We start from the raw sequence: 22,070 nt of genomic DNA on the forward strand, positions 1-22,070 counted from the left end.
TTGACCCTAAACAAGTAGGGAAAACTACACCTAGACTTTATATTTCTAATTGTTGATGTAGCTTACCAGAAGTTCACAAACTTGAGGGAAAAAAAAAACAACACAAAAGGAGTGCTTTGAAAGACACAGGACACCTTGGTTACAGACCACGACTGTATTGAAAAGATCACTCAGCTGGTGTGTCAATTTTTATGGAGTTGCACAGAGGTACTGCAATCTTTTCAACTGTCCATTTTAAGTTAGGAAGAAACAGTTTCAAAGATAAATAATTCAAGGTGTGAGATACTCACACATTAGGTGATGCAATGCAAACTCGTAAGACAGACATGCTTCAAATTTGGTGCTGCATGTCCAGCTCACCTGAAATACACTTTTGGCAAGTTTGGACATGTATGTCCCTTCTTAGTTAGCCTGCATTGGTAGTTTTAAGTTTTCTAGACAGCTAGCCAGCATCTTTTTAAAAACAGGGCAGCTTTCCCTCTCCCCAGAAGCCACCTATGGCTTGTAGAGCACCTCTGAATCCAGACATCATGCTGTAGTAAAACCTTGTGCTTCCATTTTACATAAAGCAGATAGAAGTGAATGTTTCACAGAGACCAATTCTACCAACCTATACAGAGGAAGGGCAGTTAGGGGAAACTGTCACATGGAGGGAAAACATTTTATTGGGGTGCTAGAGTCAGATTAAAACTGAAAGACTGTTTAAATTCCAGAAGGAAGCTCATTTAAGAAGCCAAAATCTTACCTAGACTAGATCATGACGAAGTATGTAGTAAGTAACCTCACAGCAGGAAAATAGTTTACAATTTCTAGACCTAAATTGTAAAACTTTAAATAAATTAAACTTTTAAGAGTTTGCACAAGATAGTGTTTGCCATTTTACAGAGTTATAAGGGTTTTCACAATCTCTTTAGAGACAGCAACTGATGCAACATTTACCTCTACCCAGACACAATGCAGAATACACAGAGAGAAGTTTATTATTTGCAACAGGGGCTTTACAGACCATTTCCTTTTCTACCTAATTATAGGTAATACTTTAAATAAGCAGTATAAATACTGGAACGATAAAATGTATCTTCAATATATAAATTTTATTTCATTTGACACCATACAAAATATTAAGCTTAAAAAAATAAATTATAAGTACAGTTTTAAACAATTAATTGGTCTTCAATCAGAAATACACGAGAAGCATAAATAGTGCTTCAGGAGGTCTAAAAAAAAAAAGTTCACCTTTTTGGAAAAGCTAAAATTTAAGGTTATTTATTTAAATTCATTTTACAAAACCTGACCGACTTAAAACCACACAAAATCAGAACAGAAGCCCAGTTTAGTGTAGCAGAGGTAGGACTGTGGGGTGGTTTTTTTGTTTGTTTTTTTGATGGCTGTTTTTGTTAGTTTTCCAAAGCAGGCATTACTACTAATCCACATATTTAAAAGTAAGCATTAAAAAGTATCTTGGCTACTCTGTGTGAATATGAAGCATTTATGTAGCTTCTCAGCAGTAGAATTGTTGCTTAAAATTCCAGTTTAGATTACAGTTTATGTTATCTAGAACACCACAAGCCCAAATCTAGCTTGATTTTCAGAAATTGTTTCTTGTTATTTCATGTAAAAGGGAAGCTTTTAAAACTGGAAAGTGCCAAGCTGAGCAGAAGTGCTTACTGCAATTAAGCAGATGCAAAGCATGGGCTGTTTTTTCATCAAGAAACAGGTACTGTGTGCAGTGCCTTGAGGATATGGTCAGATACACACTGTCTAGCTCTAAATATCTTTATTTCATGGTTAAAAATGTCTGAATTAACGTTTATATTCCCATACTTTCCTTAAAACCTTGTGTTTTGCTGTGAGTTTCTTCCAGAAATAGACAACACAAGAATTTTCAGAAAACCTATATTTTAATGACCAGCTGTATTAACAATAATGAAATACATGATCTTTCTTATAAACATTTTCTTAAAGTTTACAAGGAAAAGGACATTATAAGACAACTACCCATGGGGTAACTGCCTCTTGATTTCAATACTTATTTCAGCAGGATCCAGTAAGAAGAAAGTGAAAGAGGTTGCTTATCTTTTCAGTATGGCTGCTCTTAAAGGTAATACACAGTTCAGGTCTTTCTTGTTTCGTAATAAATGCCAAGACTGCAGGGAAAAAAGTACAAGGTTTTAAAAGAAAAAAAAAATAAAAAAATCTCTGCCATTAATACTTAAATACCATTGTAAGCAGTAAGCCTCACAGATCCACAAATATAAGGCTGGTATTTTACCCTTCGTGAAAAAAAAAAAAGAGGGGGGTTTGAGTGTTTTGTGTGACTTGGTTGTTGTTTTTGGCTTTTTTTTTCTTTTTCTCAGGGAAGAAAAAAACCCAAAAGGTATACAAAATGCAATGAACTGTTGAGAAAAGTACAGCTTTTCAAGAAGAGAGTGGATTTGTGGAGACTCGGATTGTAACATTATTTAAGCATTACATGGATATTCTGACTGCAAGATAATTGTTGCAAATTCATACATGTCAAATTTCCTGATACAGGATGTTATACACTGACATTTCCAGAACTTAATTTGCTTTAAAATAGGTTATTTCAATTTTCTTCTATATTCTACTGTGAATTCCAAAACACATCTAAAGGCCATGAAACTGCAAACAACTGCAGTGACCCTCCTGTCTTTATGCAGAATACACTTAAACCACAATGTACAATGAAAACCACAGGAAGAACAACCTCTCAAGGGCAATGAGACAGACTCCTTAGGCGTCTTTAAAACAAGTGAAGGATATTAATCCTACAATTGCAGTTTTATGCAACTGTCACTCCTTATGGACTTAAGCCTGATGCTTAGTGTCTGCCATTACTCTTACTAAATAATTTTCCAGATGTTTTTTAAAAAAACACATTTCTATTTATATATAGTACAAAACCTAGAAATATTCTTAAAACAAACACGAGAAACAAGCAGGCTTAATGCTAGCATTTGTCTAACTACCTTGAAAACCAAAGTGACTGGAAAAATTAAACAAGATGCAATATTTACCTTCAGAAATTGACTTCTGATTAAATCAAACTTCTGTTTTTCATGTACAGCTCTAGCAGTGTTTGTCCTATCAAAGGGCTCTGCAAGATAAATCACAAATACTGAAAGTGTTAAAGAAAACTACAGCTCGGCTGTCTTCACCCAGTAAGTATTCGGACAAAACCTATGAGGGTCAACATATCGCTGCTTCACAAGAGTGCTTTGAGTGGTTGATTTCACTTTGCTTCTCAATCTTTATTTCTACATAACATTAATGGGAAAAAACCAAAAACATCAAACCCCCAAAAACCAAGCCCTGCACCCTGGATGCTCCTACGGTATGCAGTCCATAATAAAGTCAGGTTATTATATCTATTGAAGCATACTTCTACTGTGATAAACTTACGCATCAGTAATTGTTTGTTACTGATTAATAGTCTGTGTCAACACAGCAGAATACGATTTTGCATACTAAAATGTTTTGAAATTTACTACACATGCCTCTTGGAACTGTTCACTTCAGATTCATCTCATTCAACAGCTTCTTAGTGAAATACAAGGATATACAGTAAACTATTTATTATACATTTTTCTATAAGATGTATCAACTGCTGTAAAAATAGGTTTTATCAGTTCATCCCCATTCTACAGTTTCCATTCATAAATTAACAATTTGGGACTTCTAACATACTTTAGACACGCATTTATGCGATATTTCCCCCACCCCCGTTTTTTCTTTTTGCCAACATCATTAATACTTCGGAACTTTTTTTTTGTTTTTAACTGAAAGATTACAAAAGTACTCCTTGATAGTGATAGGGTTGCCAGCGTTAAAGCAATGGATACTAAAAAATTTGTAATGCAGAGACTACACATTACAATCCACTACAAAACAGATTATATAGGGTTTTTTGCCTTACTAGAGAACTGCTTAAGAAACATGGTATATTTCACATTGGCAGAATGTACGAAAGTCCTTAAGGGACACAGAAGCCCAGAAATAAGTCTTAACACAAATAAAAACAGAGCACATTTTTTTCTTTGAGTGAGCCTAAATACAGTGCTACATGCAGAATTATAGCATTTTGCGGGCATAGACTTGTGTAAGCTATAAACAACTACATTTAAAATATTAATATATGTAGTAAAACCAATAACTGAAATTTTAGTCTGATAAATGGAAAATCTGGCAAAGACTTGGAAAACATAATATGATAACATGTTTAGCTAGCTTTTAAAAGCTTCTTCTCAAAGTACAAAGAATTTTATCTACACAATTTGTTAAACTAGTTTAGCTTAACAGCTGTAAAAGCATGAAGTGTACTTCAAGATGAAATATCAAATTATTTTTTCCCTTCCAATTTAGAACTAAAAGCTTGGTATGTGAGGCTAAAACCCACTCTCAATTCAGTCTTAAAGCACATTGTAACAAGAAGGAATCAGATGTACCACCTTCTAGATAATTTTGCTTTTTTGATAGTTCAAATGCAAAACAGACTTTTTATTAAAAGTTGTGTGTAAACAAGCCCATTTAATAAAAATTCTGAAGTGCCTATCTTACATGCTGACACTGTATTTCCAACCTGCAGAAAGAAAACCTACATACTGAACCACTTCGTAATTTCATTAAAGAATTGAGAGATTAAACACACAGCTCTCCCCACAACACAGTGGATCAGCATCATGTGACAGCAGCAGACACAGCTGCCCAGCATTATCACCTCCCACATTCAGACCGGAGCCTTGCCAAAGCCTGCACTATGCTCTTCTGAATCATTTCAGCTGTGCACATACTCCAATTCTCACATTTTTCAAATCTCGAGACTGGAGTCAAGCATTATCATCTTTCTGTGTAATTTTTTTCCCCTTATGACTGGTAGTTTGCTCCCCTTCTTTTTGTCATAGAATCATAGAATGGTTTGGGTTGGAAAGAACCTTAAAGATCATCTCACTCCACACACCCCCCATCATGGGCAGGGACACCTTCTACTAGACCAGGTTGCTCAAAGCCCTGTCCAACCTGGCCTTGAGCACTGGCAGGGTGGGACATACCCCAAACATTATCCTAAAACTTCCACCTGATCCTAATAGCCTGCATTTATTTAAGGCCAGAATCCAGGCCATCTCTCCTACTTCAAAACTTTGCTCTTTACCCAGTGTCTTAAATCACCTACTTCTAATTCTGCTCCCATTCCACCTTGTTTTTTTATTCTTCCCCTGTTGTGCTCCATTTCTCATTCTTTGTGGTGTTTCCAGTTACACAGCACCTCTCAGTTCCTTCCTTTCTAGTCTTTTTGTTTTCCTAACAACTGAATTCTTCTTATGGTTTATTATATTCTCTTTCCTTGGTCCAAGCTTTATCTCTTATGTGTGCTGTTTAGCTGCAGCATGTAGCTTCCCAGAACAGCTGAAAAGCCGTCAAGATCACATGAAGCAGGTCAGCTGTATAGTGCGACAGCCCAGTTCAGCCTGCACTTAACTAAAAAGGCTGAACTCCAAAATTTAGGCTGGGTTTACCCTACAGTTCTGGAAGTCATCAAACAGTCTCTGCAGAAACTGCACATTCATAAGCCAGACAAAAATAGTAGCCACAAGGGGATCAACATACACATAATCTAGTCACTGCTAGGACTTGGGATGCCAGGACATTTCTAGAACAAAGAATATTCTTAGAGAGTGAATCTGAATATGAATATGTGCCTGCTATGATTTTTCAGAACCTTAATTTTGGCAAAACTGATTACTATGTTTGCAGAGCAGGAAAACGTACGCTACTGTCATAGAGGACATTCCTTGTCAAAGTCCTAATCCCTGTTCCAAAAGTAACAGGGTAATGAGTGCTCTTGAAGAAAAGGTCAGGAGAACTATTTTTAAACGCTATAGAACTAAAAGCTTCCTTCTCAAATGTTTTTGGTGGGACTGTTTCCAGAACTGTTTACACTGGTTATTTAATTTTCTACATAAATATATTATATTTGCATTATTAAAACACAACCAAGGTAAAGTTTAACTGACAGATTTATGCATTTAGTGTCTTAACAGTTAAAAATGGTAATGCAGCTTTCATTTTACCTTCTATACAAATAAATCTGTTTCTCCATTCACTATCATCAGGCCTGAGAATAGCTTTGGCCTCACGAACTGAAATCACTTGATTGCTCCAACTATGGAAAAGAAAAACAATTTACAGAACTTTTAACTCTTGATTTTAAATTAGTATCAGTTAAAATTAAAAAAAAAAAGTCAAATTGTTATATCATAAGCCTAGATAACACAGTTCTTTATAATTATCAGTAACTTAGTGTGACAGTCTTATCTTTATAATTCACTATACAAGCAAGAAATAATGGCTAGGAAATGAAGTTTATTTACAAAAACATCTGCAAACCAGAACATCACAGGTATCATATAGTCACAACAGAGTATTTTTTTAAATAAACAGCATCAATTTGAATACGGACACCTACATTTATTTCTGAGTTAAAAAAATTACAGCCTAAAATCTATCTGTAGGGAGAAAAGAAACGGAGTTAAAGTGCAGATGAAGTCACATACTGCATTCCATTAAGATATTCAAAAGTATAAAACCATATAAAGGTAGCTTGCTTACAAAATTCCTGGTGCAAGGAACTTAGTATTATAATGCACTAACGCTTTCTAATACTGAAATTTTAGATATGAATTTTAGACCTCCTACAAGTGCAACAGAACTCCAATATATTCAAATGTATGTCTGAAGATATTCTACCATTTTCTGCACAGAGTTTTACAATAACAGAACCATAGGAACTTATCACACTGAGGAACAGCAGGCTGCTTACAAGGCAATCTTTATCATGTGCCAAGCATCTTTATAATTGTTATGATGCTTGGCCCAACAATACACCAAAGGTAACAGAAGCCAAAGCAACCACTTGCAGTTTTATTTTCTTACCTACCCAGCCAGTTTTCAGCTGCTCTTAACTAAACCAGAGAAATACCATACCAGTGAAATGTTTCAATCACCAGTTATGTGTCACTAAATGCCCTCACTAAATGGTGCTTTGAAATAGCCAGACAACATACTTCTAGCTGTACTGATGTTATGTACACCTGACACGATCTGACTGAATCAATCTTCTGGCATAATGCAAAGAAAGGAGCTTGGCTGTGTGCATCAACCCCCTGCAGTAAATCTCAATTGTAAATCAAAACACAGTCTATAATTCATCACTTATGTTTGGAAGAACTCTGTGCTCTTCAGGCCGAGGACCAGCTACCATAACTTCATTGGGTTGGTGGTGATCAGGCATTTTACACCAGCTAAAAATCCATGCTTGTAAATTGTACAGATTATCTTGGATACAACTCATGATTACAACCACTTACGAAAGTCAGCTGTTTTGAATACCTGCGCTTCCATAGAACAGTACATTATTTTTCTATTTAAGAACATGAATAGGACCTATTTCAAAAAGGTGCAGGACACAGCACATGAAGTATGTCCTAGGGTATCCCAGATTACTTATTCATCCATGGTAGCATGTCAATTTCTCTTTATACATTCTTCAGAAAAGTAGTACAGGATATGATTATTTCTAGAATGCAATGAAAACTAGCACTTTCATTCTAACCCATCACTCTCGCTCTCCTTAATTCTCATAGTAAACTACTTTCGCAGAAGAAAGAGGCATTGTGAAGCACCAAATACTTTCCTATCATGTCTTTTTAATAAACTATCATCAGCATAAACTTAACAAGAAATTCAGATTAACTGCTCAAAAAAACCCCACAAAAACCAAGCCCCAAACAAATAAGGCTAAAGAGAAAAAGCATTTGACTAGAGCATCAAAGAACCTTTAACTGCAGCTCCAGAACACTGGTCATGAACTGACTGCCTTTTCTGAAAGCTTTTTTAAAAAGGAAATCCATGCCAGGGAGGAGAGGTGGGGGTAGGGAGAGGAAGGGCGCTTGGAGAAACACATACAATGAAGTTATTTGATCTGTGTTTGGTTAAACCAGGCAGTATTGTTTCACTTTGAACATGTAATTCTTGACTTCTTTTTCTCTAGGTTATACTTGGCCTGATACCTCAGCAAAAAATAAATGCATTTATAATATACTGGTTTAACCAATGACAACAACAACAAAAAAAGTGTCGTTTTTAGCTATCTAAACAGCTTTTAATATAAACTTGAATCCAACTACTTTATCTAATAGCCTCATTAAACCTTCACCAGCCTTGCCTTGGTACTAAAATCTGCCTGAATTAGAAATGAATTGCCAATAGTGAATGATTTCTACATACATTTTAACCATTTTGGCTTGCACAAAATAACTTTGTTGGTGTCAGCATGTCCTGGGTTCAGCTTAAACCACGATACAGCACAAAGCAAATATTCTCTGCATACACACTTTCAGTCCATAAGTTAACAGTAACCATTTAAACAGCTATTTCAATTATCAGTTTATTTCTCATGTCACTGCCCGTAGCAGGTATGTGCTTCTCATGGAGAAATCAAGAATTTAAAAGAAAAACACCAGGCATTTCCAGGTGTAACTTGGGTATGAATACACCACAAATAGATTAAAAGGCTTATCTTTCCAGAGATAAAAGGCTTATCTCTTCTTAAAAGCCAAAGCCACTTGCATAAACACACTAAGATAGGTACAGACTGCCAGCATATTTAATTCAGTATACTAATAAAAAAAAATATTCTTTTGTTTCCTGACTAATTCTACCCTGAAGACAGCCATGAGCAACTGTAGTTTATATTTTGTCACAATAATCGTATAATAGTTAGGTTTGGAAAGGACCTTAAGATCATTTAGTTCCACCCCCATGCCATGGGGTGTACCCAATCTTTTATCATGTCCATCAAATACAATTTAATCATTGAGTGATCTCAAACAACTGATACAGAACTTGAAATAACACACTGGGGAGAAGTACAGTCCCAAAGGATAGTCTCTAGGTTCCCCAGCGGTAACTTCAGGGGAGCAAGGCTTTGCTTCAAGGTCTCGCTTTGTAAAGAGACAGCCAAGTGAAAACCTGCTGCCTTCACTCACAGGAATGAAATCAGACACTCTTTTCAGAGGGCCTGGTAAACATGGACCAGTTTCCAAATACCTTCTTTCGAGAACACCTCCATACATTTTTTCACTTGGTCACATTCACTGTGTGATCAGCAGACCACTCATAGTTTGAAATACTTAAAGTTAGAATGGAGTTATAAGCGTACTTCCAGCCAGCTGTATCATGAAAAACATTTTGCAGACTTGGATTCTTATGGTAAGCTAATTATAAATGTCAGCAATTCAAGCTTTGCCATACGTAGTAAGTCCAGTATATGCAGCAATTTCCAAATCACATTTCCAGTAACTTATGAAGGAGAATACAAACTACTTATGGACACACTGAAAACCCCAGAGCAGGACTGTGGAATGGGCCCGGTATGTAGTAATATAAACATAGTAATCATCAATTTTCTGAAACAGCTTGTAATCTAAATAAACAAAGCAGATTAAAAGCACAAAGAAAGAACAAAAATTAACAGAGCACAAGGAGATGAACTTATTCATGGCTGCAGAGCATGCAAGGCTCCTTTCTTACTTTGTGCTCTGCTCTTTGGGCCCATCCTGCCCTTAAATATTACTCATTACATCAAGTAAAATAAAAAACAGAATCTAAACTGAAATACCTACTGGCCTTTGCTAGAGGTAAGGTGGAAATTTAAAACAACGCCTTTTATGTTTAAAATGTGTTTAAAAAAAAACATCTCCATCTTCCCTTCACCTTTCTGACCAAAACATGTAAAATAGTTGATCAGTTAAGCATTCCAGGCAAGTGGCATCAATGACTGACTCTGTTCAAAATGACAGTCTTCACACATGATCTGATCATTCATCACTACATGCTCTTCTTTCAGCAAATCAGATTCTGTGTATCAAAACTGGCAGTGTTGTATCCTACTCCATAGATAGGAAACTACAAAAGTCACTTTCATGAAAACTGTAGTAGTATTCTCCTTAGTAATCTTTTCATCAAACACATTAGAGTTCAATAATGGAAGTTCACTGTCACAGTACAGGTCAATGACATGGCTTAGCGTGAGGTGTCCCTGCCCGTGGCAGGAGGTTGGAACTAGATGATACTGAGGTCCTTTCCAATCCTAACTATTCTATGATTCTAGTCTAATTAAATGTAACCTAACTTAGGCAGTATCTGAAGTATCATCTCAAAATTTCTGTAAATTAGTAAATATTTTACAGAGAAAGTAAACACTGAAAAAAAATACTGATTATAGCAATCATTTAACACATTCAGGAATAAAATACTAGTTCCTCCATAAAAGGCAGAACCAAGAGCCCTGTGTTATGTGTATTTAAGTCCTATCCTCATTCCCACCTATAACATTTCTATCAGCTGTGGACTGCATGACACGGTACTTGCCGCATTTGCTGGCTATCACAGACAAACTCACAAATGTTTAAACACCATGTTCTGCCCACATTTTCCCCACTTGGTCATTAATTTGGGTTTCTCATCTCCAGCCAGTTACTAGGTTTTATGAAACTATACAGACTTTTCTTATCTTCGAGACACATCCTACTCCTTTCAAACAGGATTTATAATTATCAGGTATACACAGATGGTTAAGTAAGCAGTACACCTAAGTTCTATTCCTGTAGCAGAAAGTGTTAAAAATAATATAGGTTGCATTAGGTGCATCATTTCCTGATAGAGACTTCTCAGCCATGTAACATTTTCAACATAGGAATTCTAATGGGTATTATTTATTTATTTATTTTTTTAAAACAGAGTATCGCTGGTCAAAGGTTTAAATACTTAACAGGTACTTAACACTTGAAAAACAAGCCAGACTTTTTTGTTGTTGTTGTTGTTGGTGGTGGTTTTAAAAAAATCTTTTCATCCCTTGAGGTCAGCAACTATCCTATCTTTGTTGTCCATTTTTCAAACTTGGTTTTAACCAGAAACTCCCCTGTTCCTCTCTGATTAGGTGGTATTTTTTTCTTCATGAACATCATGAAAGATAATACTCAGAAATTACCATCAGTTCAAGTACTGATATGGCAGCCTTTTTACTCTTCATACCTCTTAGAATAATAGAAATTTACTTTCATGTATGAGAAGATTAACAGCCTGTTGTACAGACAAGTAGTAAAGGATGCATCTAGTCCAACCTATCTTCTAGCTTCTAGTCCAACTTGATTATCTTCCAGCTGTGACTTCTAATTTACCTGTTTAGCAAATTAGCAAACAGCACCTTGCCAGCTGAAAAGACAGGTACTCAGGAGAAACTTTTATGACAAAAGACCATTCCCTTATCAGCAGAGATTGAAGAAAAATCCTTTATGTGAAGATCTCTCAGAATCAGGCGTAAGCATGCGCAAAGTGCAATTAGTACATTAATTGCCACAGGCCATATGGATTTAGATTATATATTACGTATGTGGATGTTTTAAGGATTTCATGATCATTTCTAACATTAACTAAAATATGAACGTTTCAAAAATTATAATGCATGTACAGTAGTTACACATTTTGTTCTCCTTCCAGGAAATGGTGATGAGGCACGTACACAGGACAGCAACATATACGAACCAACTGCCTCAAACAAGTTCTTCAGAAGATCTTTAAGCTTATTGAAATACAGCCATTTGATATTTTATACAATATTGAATACAACATCTCTTTCATGGACACCCCCTTGTCCTGGGGAAAGAGCTTGCGTGCCCTTGTGAAGCTGGGAGCTATGCTGGTGGTGGCTTATGCTTCTGGTAGGGTCTCCCATGCCAGTCAGCTCTCAAATGAAGGGTCAGACAAAGTGTGCCCATGGGCAGGATGGGCTCACTAGCCTTCAGGCAATCATCCTAGGAGAAGGACAGCTCCAAACCCAGGCAGATGGAGCTCGTATAGCCCTGTAAGGCCATCCATCTAAGAAAAGGATACTCTAATCAAACCTACGACCTGAGGACTTTGCTGTCACTGTCCAAGCTTGCTAGGCCCTGGCAGATAAACCTCAGGTGCAAAGGGTGAGGCCAGTTCTGCGCACGCTGTGCCTCACCTAAAGAATCCACTGCACAGGCCCGAAGGGTTTACCCACACTTACAAAGCCCTGTAGTGACAGGCGAGGGACGAAACAGCAGGTGATAAGGTGCACTGGAAGTCACAGACCCAACCCTGCGTGCAGGCAGTTCAGGACACTGGTCACTCGAGACTGACCCAGGAGATGAGAGTCTTGTTCGGCAACATCCTGAATGACCAAGCAGCCTTTTTCAAGGACAGCACTGCTTGCTCCATACGGAGAGAGGCCTAGAAAAGGTGGCCTAACCAAAGCTGATCTCCCCCTCCACCTGGTTGGCTAGCCGTGGCCAATGGGCATATTCTGTTGTGGTCATTTAAAGACAAAGAGACAAAGGCATACACCTGCCTCCAAAGGTGTGTCCAGATTGACACTCGCATGTTGGAACATCAGAACCATGCTTGATACAGTGAACAGTGGGCGTCCTGAGCGCCGTTCTGTGCTAATTGCCCATGAATTGTCACGACTTAACATCGATATCGCTGCTCTCAGTGAAGTTCGCCTTCATGAGGAAGGTAGCCTCAAAGAACATGGTGCTGGCTATACACTCTACTGGTCAGGCAAACCCAAAACTGAAAGTCATCTTTCTGGAGTCGGCTTCATGATTAAAAACTCCATAGCCTCTAAACTTGAAAATTTGCCGATAGGTCATTCCGACCGTATTATCTCCTTACGTCTTCCACTACACAATAAGCAACATGTTGTTCTTTTCAGCATATATGCTCCAACTCTGCAAGCTGACCCTGCAGAAAAAGAAAAATTCTACTCCGACCTGCGTCACCTCACTCAAAAGGTTCCTATAGAAGATAAGATCATAATCCTTGGTGACTTCAACGCCCGAGTAGGAAAGAACTTTGAAGCCTGGAAAGGAGTACTAGGCAAGCACGGTGTTGGCAGCTGCAATGATAACGGTCGTCTCTTACTAGAGTTCTGTGCAGAGCAACAGCTTACCATCACCAACACTATCTTCCAGCAGAAAGACAGCTGGAAGACAACCTGGATGCATCCTCGATCTAAACATTGGCACCTTATTGATTATGTTTTAGTGCGCCAGAGAAATATTCGTGATGTCTGCCAGACCAGAGTGATGCCTAGTGCAGAATGCCAAACAGACCACCGCCTTGTGCGTTGCAAACTTAATTTCCACTTCAAGCCCAAACCTAAGAGGGGCGGCATTCCAAGGAGGAGGCTCAATGTTAATAATCTCCAAATAGCTGCAGTGAGGGACAGCTTTCAGGCTAACCTTCAAACTAGGCTTGAAGACCAACTTATAGATTCTTCTCCTGAAGCGCTTTGGCAACATATCAAAAACAGCATCCTGCAGTCCTCCGTAGAATCCATTGGGTTCTCCTCAAAGAAAAACAAAGACTGGTTTGACGATAGCAACCAGGAGGTCCAGGAATTGCTGACAAAAAAGAGATCTGCTCATCAAGCACACCTCGCTCAGCCACTCTGCCATGTAAGAAAAGCAGCCTTTCATCTTGCATGTAGCAAACTCCAACAGAAACTTAGAGACATCCAGAACAAGTGGTGGCTCAACCTAGCAGAAAAGACTCAACTATGTGCAGATCTGGGTGACCACAGAGGATTCTATGAGGCTCTGATGGCAGTGTATGGACCCACATTTCAGGTTCGAAGCCCCTTACTTATTGCAGATGGCCAAACGCTTCTTACAGATAAAATCTCCATCCTGAGAGAGCTTTAGTGCTAATGGTGTAGTCCAAGGTGAAGGAATCCAGCACATTCTGCAACATCCGGTGAAAAATGAATTGGATTTAGCCCCTACCATAGGAGAGACTCTTAAGGCCATACAGCAGGTGAAAACTGGCAAGGCAGCGGGGGTTGACGGAGTCCAACCTGAAATATGGAAGCACGGAGGCCAAGCACTTCATGCTAAATTTCATGATCTAGTTCTGTGCTGTTGGGAACAAGGCAAAATACCGTCAGACTTTTGTGATGCAATCATCGTCACTCTGTATAAGAAAAAAGGTGTCAAGTCAGACTGCTCAAGCTACCGTGGTATAACTCTGGTCTCCATTGCTGGTAAAATTCTTGCAAGAATACTATTGAACAGACTAGTACCTGCTATCGCAGAAGAACTTCTACCTGAAAGTCAGTGTGGTTTCAGAGCTAATAGAAGTACCACACACATGGTATTTGTTCTCAGACAACTGCAAGAAAAGTGTAGAGAACAGAATAAGGGGCTATATGTAACTTCCGTTGACCTCACCAAAGCTTTTGACACTGTGAGCAGAAAAGGCCTGTGGCTGATCTTAGAACGATTAGGTTGTCCCCCCAGGTTTCTCAAAATGATTATTCTGTTACATGAGGATCAGCAAGGCCAAGTCAGGTATGGCGATGCACTCTCTGAGCCCTTCCCAATAACCAATGGTGTGAAACAAGGTTGCGTTCTCGCACTGACCTTATTCACAATCTTCTTCAGCATGATGCTCCAAAGGGCTACAGTAGACCTCGACGAACAAAACAGCATTTATATTCGATATCGTACCGATGGTAGCCTATTCAATATAAGGCGACTGAAGGCCCACACTAAGACCCTAAATCATCTTGTCCGTGAACTGCTTTTTGCCGACGATGCCGCCCTTATTGCCCATACAGAAGCAGCTCTGCAGCGTTTAAGATCTTGCTTTGCGGAGGTGGCTGAGGTTTTTGGGCTGGAAGTCAGCTTGAAGAAGACAGTAGTCCTCTACCAACCTGCACCACAAGAAGATTATCGCCATCCCCACATTACCATTGGTGAGTCAGAGCTTAAGACAGTTCAGCAGTTCAGCGATCTGGGAAGCATCATTTCCTCGGATGCCACGATCGACAAAGAGATAGACAACAGAATAGCAAAGGCATATAGAGCCTTCGGAAAACTCCATAAAAGAGTCTGGTGGAATAAACACCTGAAGAAAAGTATAAAGATCAGTGTTTATAGAGCCATTGTATTGTCTACTCTTTTATATGGGTCTGGATCATGGGGTCATCTACTGCCATCACCTGCGACTCCTCGAACACTTTCATCAGCGCTGCCTCCATACAATTCTAAACATCAATTGGACTGACTATGTCTCTAATGTCACTGTCCTCGAACAGGCAGGGGTCACCAGTATCGAGGCCATATTGCTGAAATTGCAGCTGTGCTGGGCAGGGCATGTCTCTAGGATGAAGGATCACCGCCTCCCCAAGATCGTGTTTTACGGTCAACTTGCCACTGACAGCCGCAAGAGAGGTGCCCCAAAGAAGAGATATAAGGACTCCCTGAAACAATACCTTAGCCTTGGCCATATTGACTACCATCAGTGGTCCACCATGGCCTCCAATCGGGAGACTTGGAGGCACACCATACATAATGCTGTTGACTCCTTTGAGAGCTCACGAAGAACTAGTCTCGAGGAGAAAAGACAACGCAGAAAGAATCGCACCCCACCTGTACCACCCGAGGAGACCTGCTGTGCTTTTTGTAGCTGGATTTGCCTATCCCACATTGGCCTTCTTAGTCATCAGCGCGCTTGTAGTAAGTGTGGGTAAAGCCCTTCCCAAGTCTTCGTTCGCGAAGTCAAGCCATGATGATGATGAATACAACATATATATTGTATTGTATACTATATATATATCTATATTGAGTACTATATATATAGTATTGAATACAATGTATATATTGTATATATACACAATATTGAAATACAACCATTTGATATTTTATACCATTTTTCTAAAAAATTCTCAAGTGACAGTTTGGAAGAATGTTTGCAAAATACAGCTTTCTCAGATGCCCTCACAACTTTAGCTTCTCCTTCTCTTCTACAGGAAAGTCCAGATGCCAAAATTAAACTCAGATTCTAGCAAATCAACAAGGTTAGAAAGCCTTAGCAAGTATATAGGAGAATTCTTCTCCATGTGTGGCCTAGTGAGTTACCTCCTGGTCAGTTACTTCCATTGACCTGGGAGGAAGATGACAAGTGCAGATACTAATAATTCATTGTAATTCATACCATAATCTATACCTTAAACTACCAGTAAGATAACTAGATCTTTCTCACACATGGCTAGGCAGTTTTAGAATAGTGTAATATAACAAAACCCAGCTATTTTAAAGGATAAAGCTCTCTAACTTCCAGCAGCTATTTTAGACAATAGGATCTGTGGCTAATCAAAAGGTGTCAGGCAGTCTTTATGATTAAAGGACAGTCCAGTTGCCCTTTAATCTTTTCACTCATTTCCTCTATGTTAGTTATCACTCCTGCATTACTGCTATTCTCTCAAGAGTTATAAAGTGCTGATATATTGATTAGAAGGAATCAAAGCTTTGCATATTCTAAAACACTAAGATGAGCTTTTACTTACTCAAATTCTGTGGCATAATATTTGAAGAAGCCTATTAGCAATTCTCCAAGGCTTGATCCATTTTTTGAGGGGTATGGAGGAATGGCACGTGGAGCTTCATGAATATGATGCAACTGCATATTAGGATCAAAAGATTCCTGCCAAAATAAAATCAGAGAATAGATACACACACACCCTCCCTCCCCGAGCCGCAATCCAGATGGATGTATTTGTCACAGTAAAACAGATGCCTGTCATTCGCTTATTAGAAATCAATGACAACTTATAAGCAAAGGACACTTTTCTTGTACTCCTCTGTTGGACGCTAGTTATTCTCCCTGAACTCAGGCAGAATCACCTTGCATAGGAGTGTGTGAGACTATCCCTTGCCTCTATTTGCCTAAGAATTTTAAATGAGAATCTTTGAACTGGACTTGCACTTACATGCTAGTAAAACCACGTGAGAAGAAGCTCAGTAAGGTAGCCTGCACTGAGCTGGTCACAGCTAAGTGAGGTAGGGTAGGTGAAGCTAATGCAATTATCACCAAGGTCCCATAACTGCGGTACCAAAACAATCCAAAAGGAAGGCCTGACTAATTTTGCCCATGGCATAGAGTTAAAATTGGATACGAAACCCAATAGCTCCAATATGAACCTGCATCCTCCCACTTAATGAGTTCAAGGACTACAAAGGCGCCTCCTCTAGACAACCTATCTGAAAGAATAAAACAGAAATTAGTCATCCAAAATATCCTGAATATACAGAATGCAGCATTTAAGCTGAAATATGCTTTTCTTGGGGAGGTGGAAAGGGGAGAGAAAAGGTCAGATTTTCTATAAACAGAAGTATCAGTTGGCAGACTAAAAAAGGCATCTACACAAGAATAAATCAGCATGGTTTTAGATCTGCTATACTGTTTAGGTGTTCATTATATCCTTCAGGCTCTTCTGAAAGACTCGGGTACATGCAAAAGACTGTATCTTCTCTTGCTAAAGGAACAATTTTTAAAGCCTCATGCTACATTTACAGCAATGTTTTATATTTCAAGGAAAATGAACCCAAGATACATAAGAGCAAGCTTTGCATTCACATAAATATATCTATTTAAATGTAGAAACCTATTCAGTCATTATTGTATCTTCCCTTGCACTTCATTGTTTTAAAGAGTAGTTTCAGGCACGACTCAAACATTACAGTACTAGAAAATCACTGGATTACACTGTAATATTATTTCCACATTCACAGCTGGCAGTGCTTCTTCTGAAAAAAGTGTGGTACGCAATGAAACCAGCAGGCCTGGAAAGTCTGGTATTCCCATCCTATCTTGCCAATTCTAGCAAAACTTCCTGGAACCTTGAGCAACACCTTCTTGGAAAAGACTATTCTTCCGGCTAAGAAAAAGTTTCAAGTCTTGTTCTCACATCATATAACTTTATGTATAAAATATTATAGTTAGCAGAACTCAGTATTTAACAGCTTACAATCCAACAAACCAAAAACATATAGACAAACATGAAAAGCAGATATGGAACATATAAAGATCATAAAAAGGAACAGTTGTACTTATGTTATACAGTATATACCGTTAATCAGACAGGTATTAGAGTAAAAGTCACTCCTTGCCCATTCCCACAGAAAGTTGTAGAAGAGCCATAAAAACTGAACTTAGTATTAGCAGCGTAACAACTCATGAGGAAATGGACCAAATGCAAGGAACACGACCAAGGGCTGCTGGCCTCCATACAATACAAGAAATGCAATTCAATTACTACAACAGGTGTTTACTAAAACTAGTAAGTTAGTATTTGGAGGCCGCAGATACTTCTGAAAAGGAGAACAAGGTGGATTTTTTTTTTTTTTTAACTTTGATTGTTCAAATGCCTGAAAAATTCTGAACTGCAAGAAAAATCTGCCACCACAGAGACACTGGCATCCTGAGCAGCTAGAAAGTTAGACTTTGGGATACTATGTTCAGAATAATAAATAATCTATTTTCTTTAGCAGTATTACAAGCTTGGGGAGAATGTCTATTTCATTAACTGCTAACAAGTCTTATTGAAAAAGTACTGAAAATTGTATTTGATATCCTTCTGTTCTTTGTTGTTTTCTGGATGTAAGCATATACACACCGGCACACATGCATTTCCGCTTTTTGCTATTAACTTTTACTACAACCTCTATTTGCTATATTGTCTTTTGCTATTACTGTAACTGTTTATTTGCCTTTTTATTATTCAAATGCTCTACAAACACTGACGGAAATTAATTAGTTGTGATCGATATACAAATCATAAATAAAGTGTCCTTTAGGTCAAGACTGATAAGTAAAAGCAACATTCTCTGTAAGCTTTGACCTCTGGCAAATACACAGGCAAAGCATTTCAGAAGCCATAATGCCCATGCTTTATAATTAATACTGCAAGTAACAAGACCAGAATTGCTTTGGCATATTTCTCATTTTCACTTTAAAATTCTTTGCAGTATCAGTATTAAGAAACTGTAACTTTCACAATTCAATTATTTTTGGTTGGTTGTTTACATTAAAAATACGTATCTCCCAAATTCTAACACAATTAAAAAATATTAATGCATAGTTTTGATTTCATTTTATAGTAATCATGTATAAAGTATTATTTTTATTAGCAATCCTAGAAAATTTAGTCCAAAGGCAAGGTAATTAACAACAACAACAAGCACCCTACTTTGAAAAGGGTAAAAAATGCTATTATTACAACAGTGTTCCAGAAACACAGGAACCTGCAAGTGATTTACCACTTTCACATGACACAAGATAAACCCTTGCATTTAGTACAAATTCATTAGATTTTTCAGCTTATGGTATTGTATACTTGCTTTAATCATTTAAGTAATTTTATATAGTACTCTGAAGGCCTGTATACAAGTAAAAACCACAAATATAAATATTTGCATTATTTTAACAAAGAAGTAAAAAGTTACCAATTCTTACAGTTGTTTAAAGCTACATGCTGCACAAAACGTAAAATACTACAGGCATATGAGATTTAAGCAAACATAATTAGCATATTTAGCAATTCAAAAAAACCCATCAGATAAAGTCAAGTGTACAAGAAATGAAGAACAGCTTTAAATGCTTTTGAATACTAAGAAAGAAGAAATAAGAAGGTATTCAGTATGTAAAAGGATCAGAGGAAAATATAAAGACCAGAAAGATTTAGTATAGGTATGCCTACCTAGGTTTACAAAATAGAAATAAAACTGCAGTACTATAGCTCGAAGCTTTCTTCTGCATTTGATTAACCTAATTACCCAAAATGGCTGACACCACAGTATCTCCTCCCTGATGTACAGTGTCATCAAATATTCCTATTTCAGCATTATAGGAAATATATGCAAAGAAAGAATGACTTTCTGATACTACCTCAGCACAATTATCAGCAAAGCAAAACCCAACATAGGCAGGGACACTGAACTATATATAAAGAAAAATTTTAAAAGTGGCATATGACAGGAAAGGTAAGGAGAAAGGAACTGAGAAATTTCTGTAAGTTACAGCACAGAACTAGTCAGCAACAGCTCTTTTGTTTCCAGACAAATATTTAAGATGCTAGCTCTTATTTCTAGGTAATCTTCCTTAGATTGTCACTAATTAGAGTCCTAATTCTGCAGAGGATCAAAGCATACTGATTCAAAGGGTTCTCTGAAGATCAACAGGGTATGATCTGCACATAACAGCGAAGTACCACAAGGTGTTTTCTCGTTGGACTAAAGTCCAGTTTTGTGAGGTCTCCTTAGTAAATAGCTATCATTCATTCTCTGCACTCAGAAATTTCAGGCAACTCAACAGATGTGGGAAGGTATGGAATTCTGAAACACCACAGTTGGATGTAATATGTTACTTGACATATTATGAAATAAGAATCATAAAGTTACCGATGACCCAGGGATATTTTCAGGCCAGCAGAAAGAGAACTAGGTCAGTGGTTCTCATTAGCACTCCTTTTCAACTGTGTGTGAATCTTCTCATATATTAACAGGCTGTTTTCACTAAAGAAATTATCAAAAGCAGCAATAGCCTTTTTCATGCTTATATTCAGTGTATCAATGATAGGCTTACAGACTGTGTTTAACTTAATCCACTAGTGATATTTAGGAGTTCATGTATTTTAGATAAGCAGTTTCATACACATTTGATACAGTAAATTCATAAGAAACACTTACTGGGTAAATTTTTTGGAGAGATGGAAGGACAGGTTCAGGTAGGGCTATAAAAAAAAAAAAAAGAAAAAGTTTAAAGTTGCTGTGATTCAAGTAATTCACAGGAAACAATATCGTATCAACTACATTAAAAGCTTGGACTGGAATTCCATAGAAAAAAAAATAGAATCATAGAATGGTTAGGGTTGGAAAGGACCTTAAGATCTATCTATTTCATGCATGTTGTAAAGTAAAAGTTATTCAGCAAATCTTTCTATTACTATATTTTGTGTATGGGAGTACAAGGAGTTAATTCAGCTAAGGGAAGCTGTTACTCAGATACTGCTATTTGTAGAAGACATGAAAAATTCTAGAGCAGCTGGGTACAACATCACTAGAAGAAACTCATCTAGATTCCCCAAATGAAAAAAAAAGAAAAAAAAAGAGCTTTACTCTTTTTTTTTTCCTGATGTCTAACACATGACGATTCTATCACAGCATAGGAAGTCTCCAGATACTGCAAAAGCACACATCATTCTTCAGCTGCAAAGTATTACATACTGTCATAAGTAATCTAAAGATAAAATGCCCAAGATACATAGTAGACATTGCTAGCAAAATCCTGTCAAAATACAAAAAAAGTCTAACGCTGTTAACTGGTCTACTAAATGGCAAACAGGTTATAAAATTAGGCATATAGCAGTCATACCAACAAACACAAAATGAGCTGAACAGTTTTAACTTTCATAAACGCTGTGAATGGGGAGAGCATCTATTGCACACTTAATTGGGATATGAAGAACAAGGAGAAAAAAACAAAACACAAGACCCTGTCTCACAGGTTAGGTGGTCCTGCAGATCGACAGACACAAATCCAAAGTATTCACATCCCACTCAAGCATTAGAGCAGCTACAGAACTGTTAGAGCACTCCCCATACTAAAACTTTAACATCATGTTATCAGCATGTTTTTGTTTGTTTTTTAAACAATTGGTCTACATCATTCATTAGGAAGAATGATCTTAAATTCAGCATACAGGATTTTGACCTGGGACTTAATTCACCCTTAGAGAAGGTGTCATAGGGGAAGAGATGTTACAGATCCTTTTTCCATAGGGACTTAGAACCAGAATGACAGAATTTTCAGAATGTGCTTAGGTTATCTTCAAAGAGTATACTATATTAGCTACTGGGATTGCTCAGAATATGATCACAGCTGCTTTAATATTTTTGTTTGTGGGTGTTTAAAAATATGCAAGAGCATCTTATTTCTGAAACATCTTGGATAATTTCCAGTTCTCTGCCACACTAAAATAAAAGGAAAAAAATCCTCTGAGCAATACAAGCAATCAAGACATTTTATCTTGGTCCGTATGCTATACTAAGAGGATGGAATTAAGGGTAAAAATTATCGCCTACCACTAGCATTTGCCACATGGATTTTTATTTTCTTACTGTACA

General features: G+C 37.6%; 1 protein-coding gene across 1 annotated transcript in view; it reads right to left on the reverse strand.

The window, feature by feature from the left end:
* Window positions 1-1,965: 1,965 nt before the first annotated feature.
* The window catches only part of TENT2 (terminal nucleotidyltransferase 2), a 40,351-nt gene continuing 20,246 nt past the window's right edge, over window positions 1,966-22,070 (reverse strand). Inside the window, exons 11-15 of the mRNA XM_061376821.1 lie at window positions 20,634-20,677; window positions 16,454-16,590; window positions 6,090-6,181; window positions 3,039-3,118; window positions 1,966-2,147 (exon numbers count right to left, since the gene is read on the reverse strand). Of these exons, the coding sequence (XP_061232805.1) occupies window positions 2,073-2,147; window positions 3,039-3,118; window positions 6,090-6,181; window positions 16,454-16,590; window positions 20,634-20,677 (428 nt within the window). The 3' untranslated portion in view covers window positions 1,966-2,072. The remainder of the gene's footprint in view (window positions 2,148-3,038; window positions 3,119-6,089; window positions 6,182-16,453; window positions 16,591-20,633; window positions 20,678-22,070) is intronic.

The sequence above is a fragment of the Neopsephotus bourkii genome, unplaced genomic scaffold (assembly GCF_033783945.1).
Source record: "Neopsephotus bourkii isolate Nb327-2 ecotype Australia unplaced genomic scaffold, CSIRO-AGI_Nbou_v1 NB_1740, whole genome shotgun sequence".
NCBI classification, from domain to species: Eukaryota; Metazoa; Chordata; class Aves; order Psittaciformes; family Psittacidae; genus Neopsephotus; species Neopsephotus bourkii.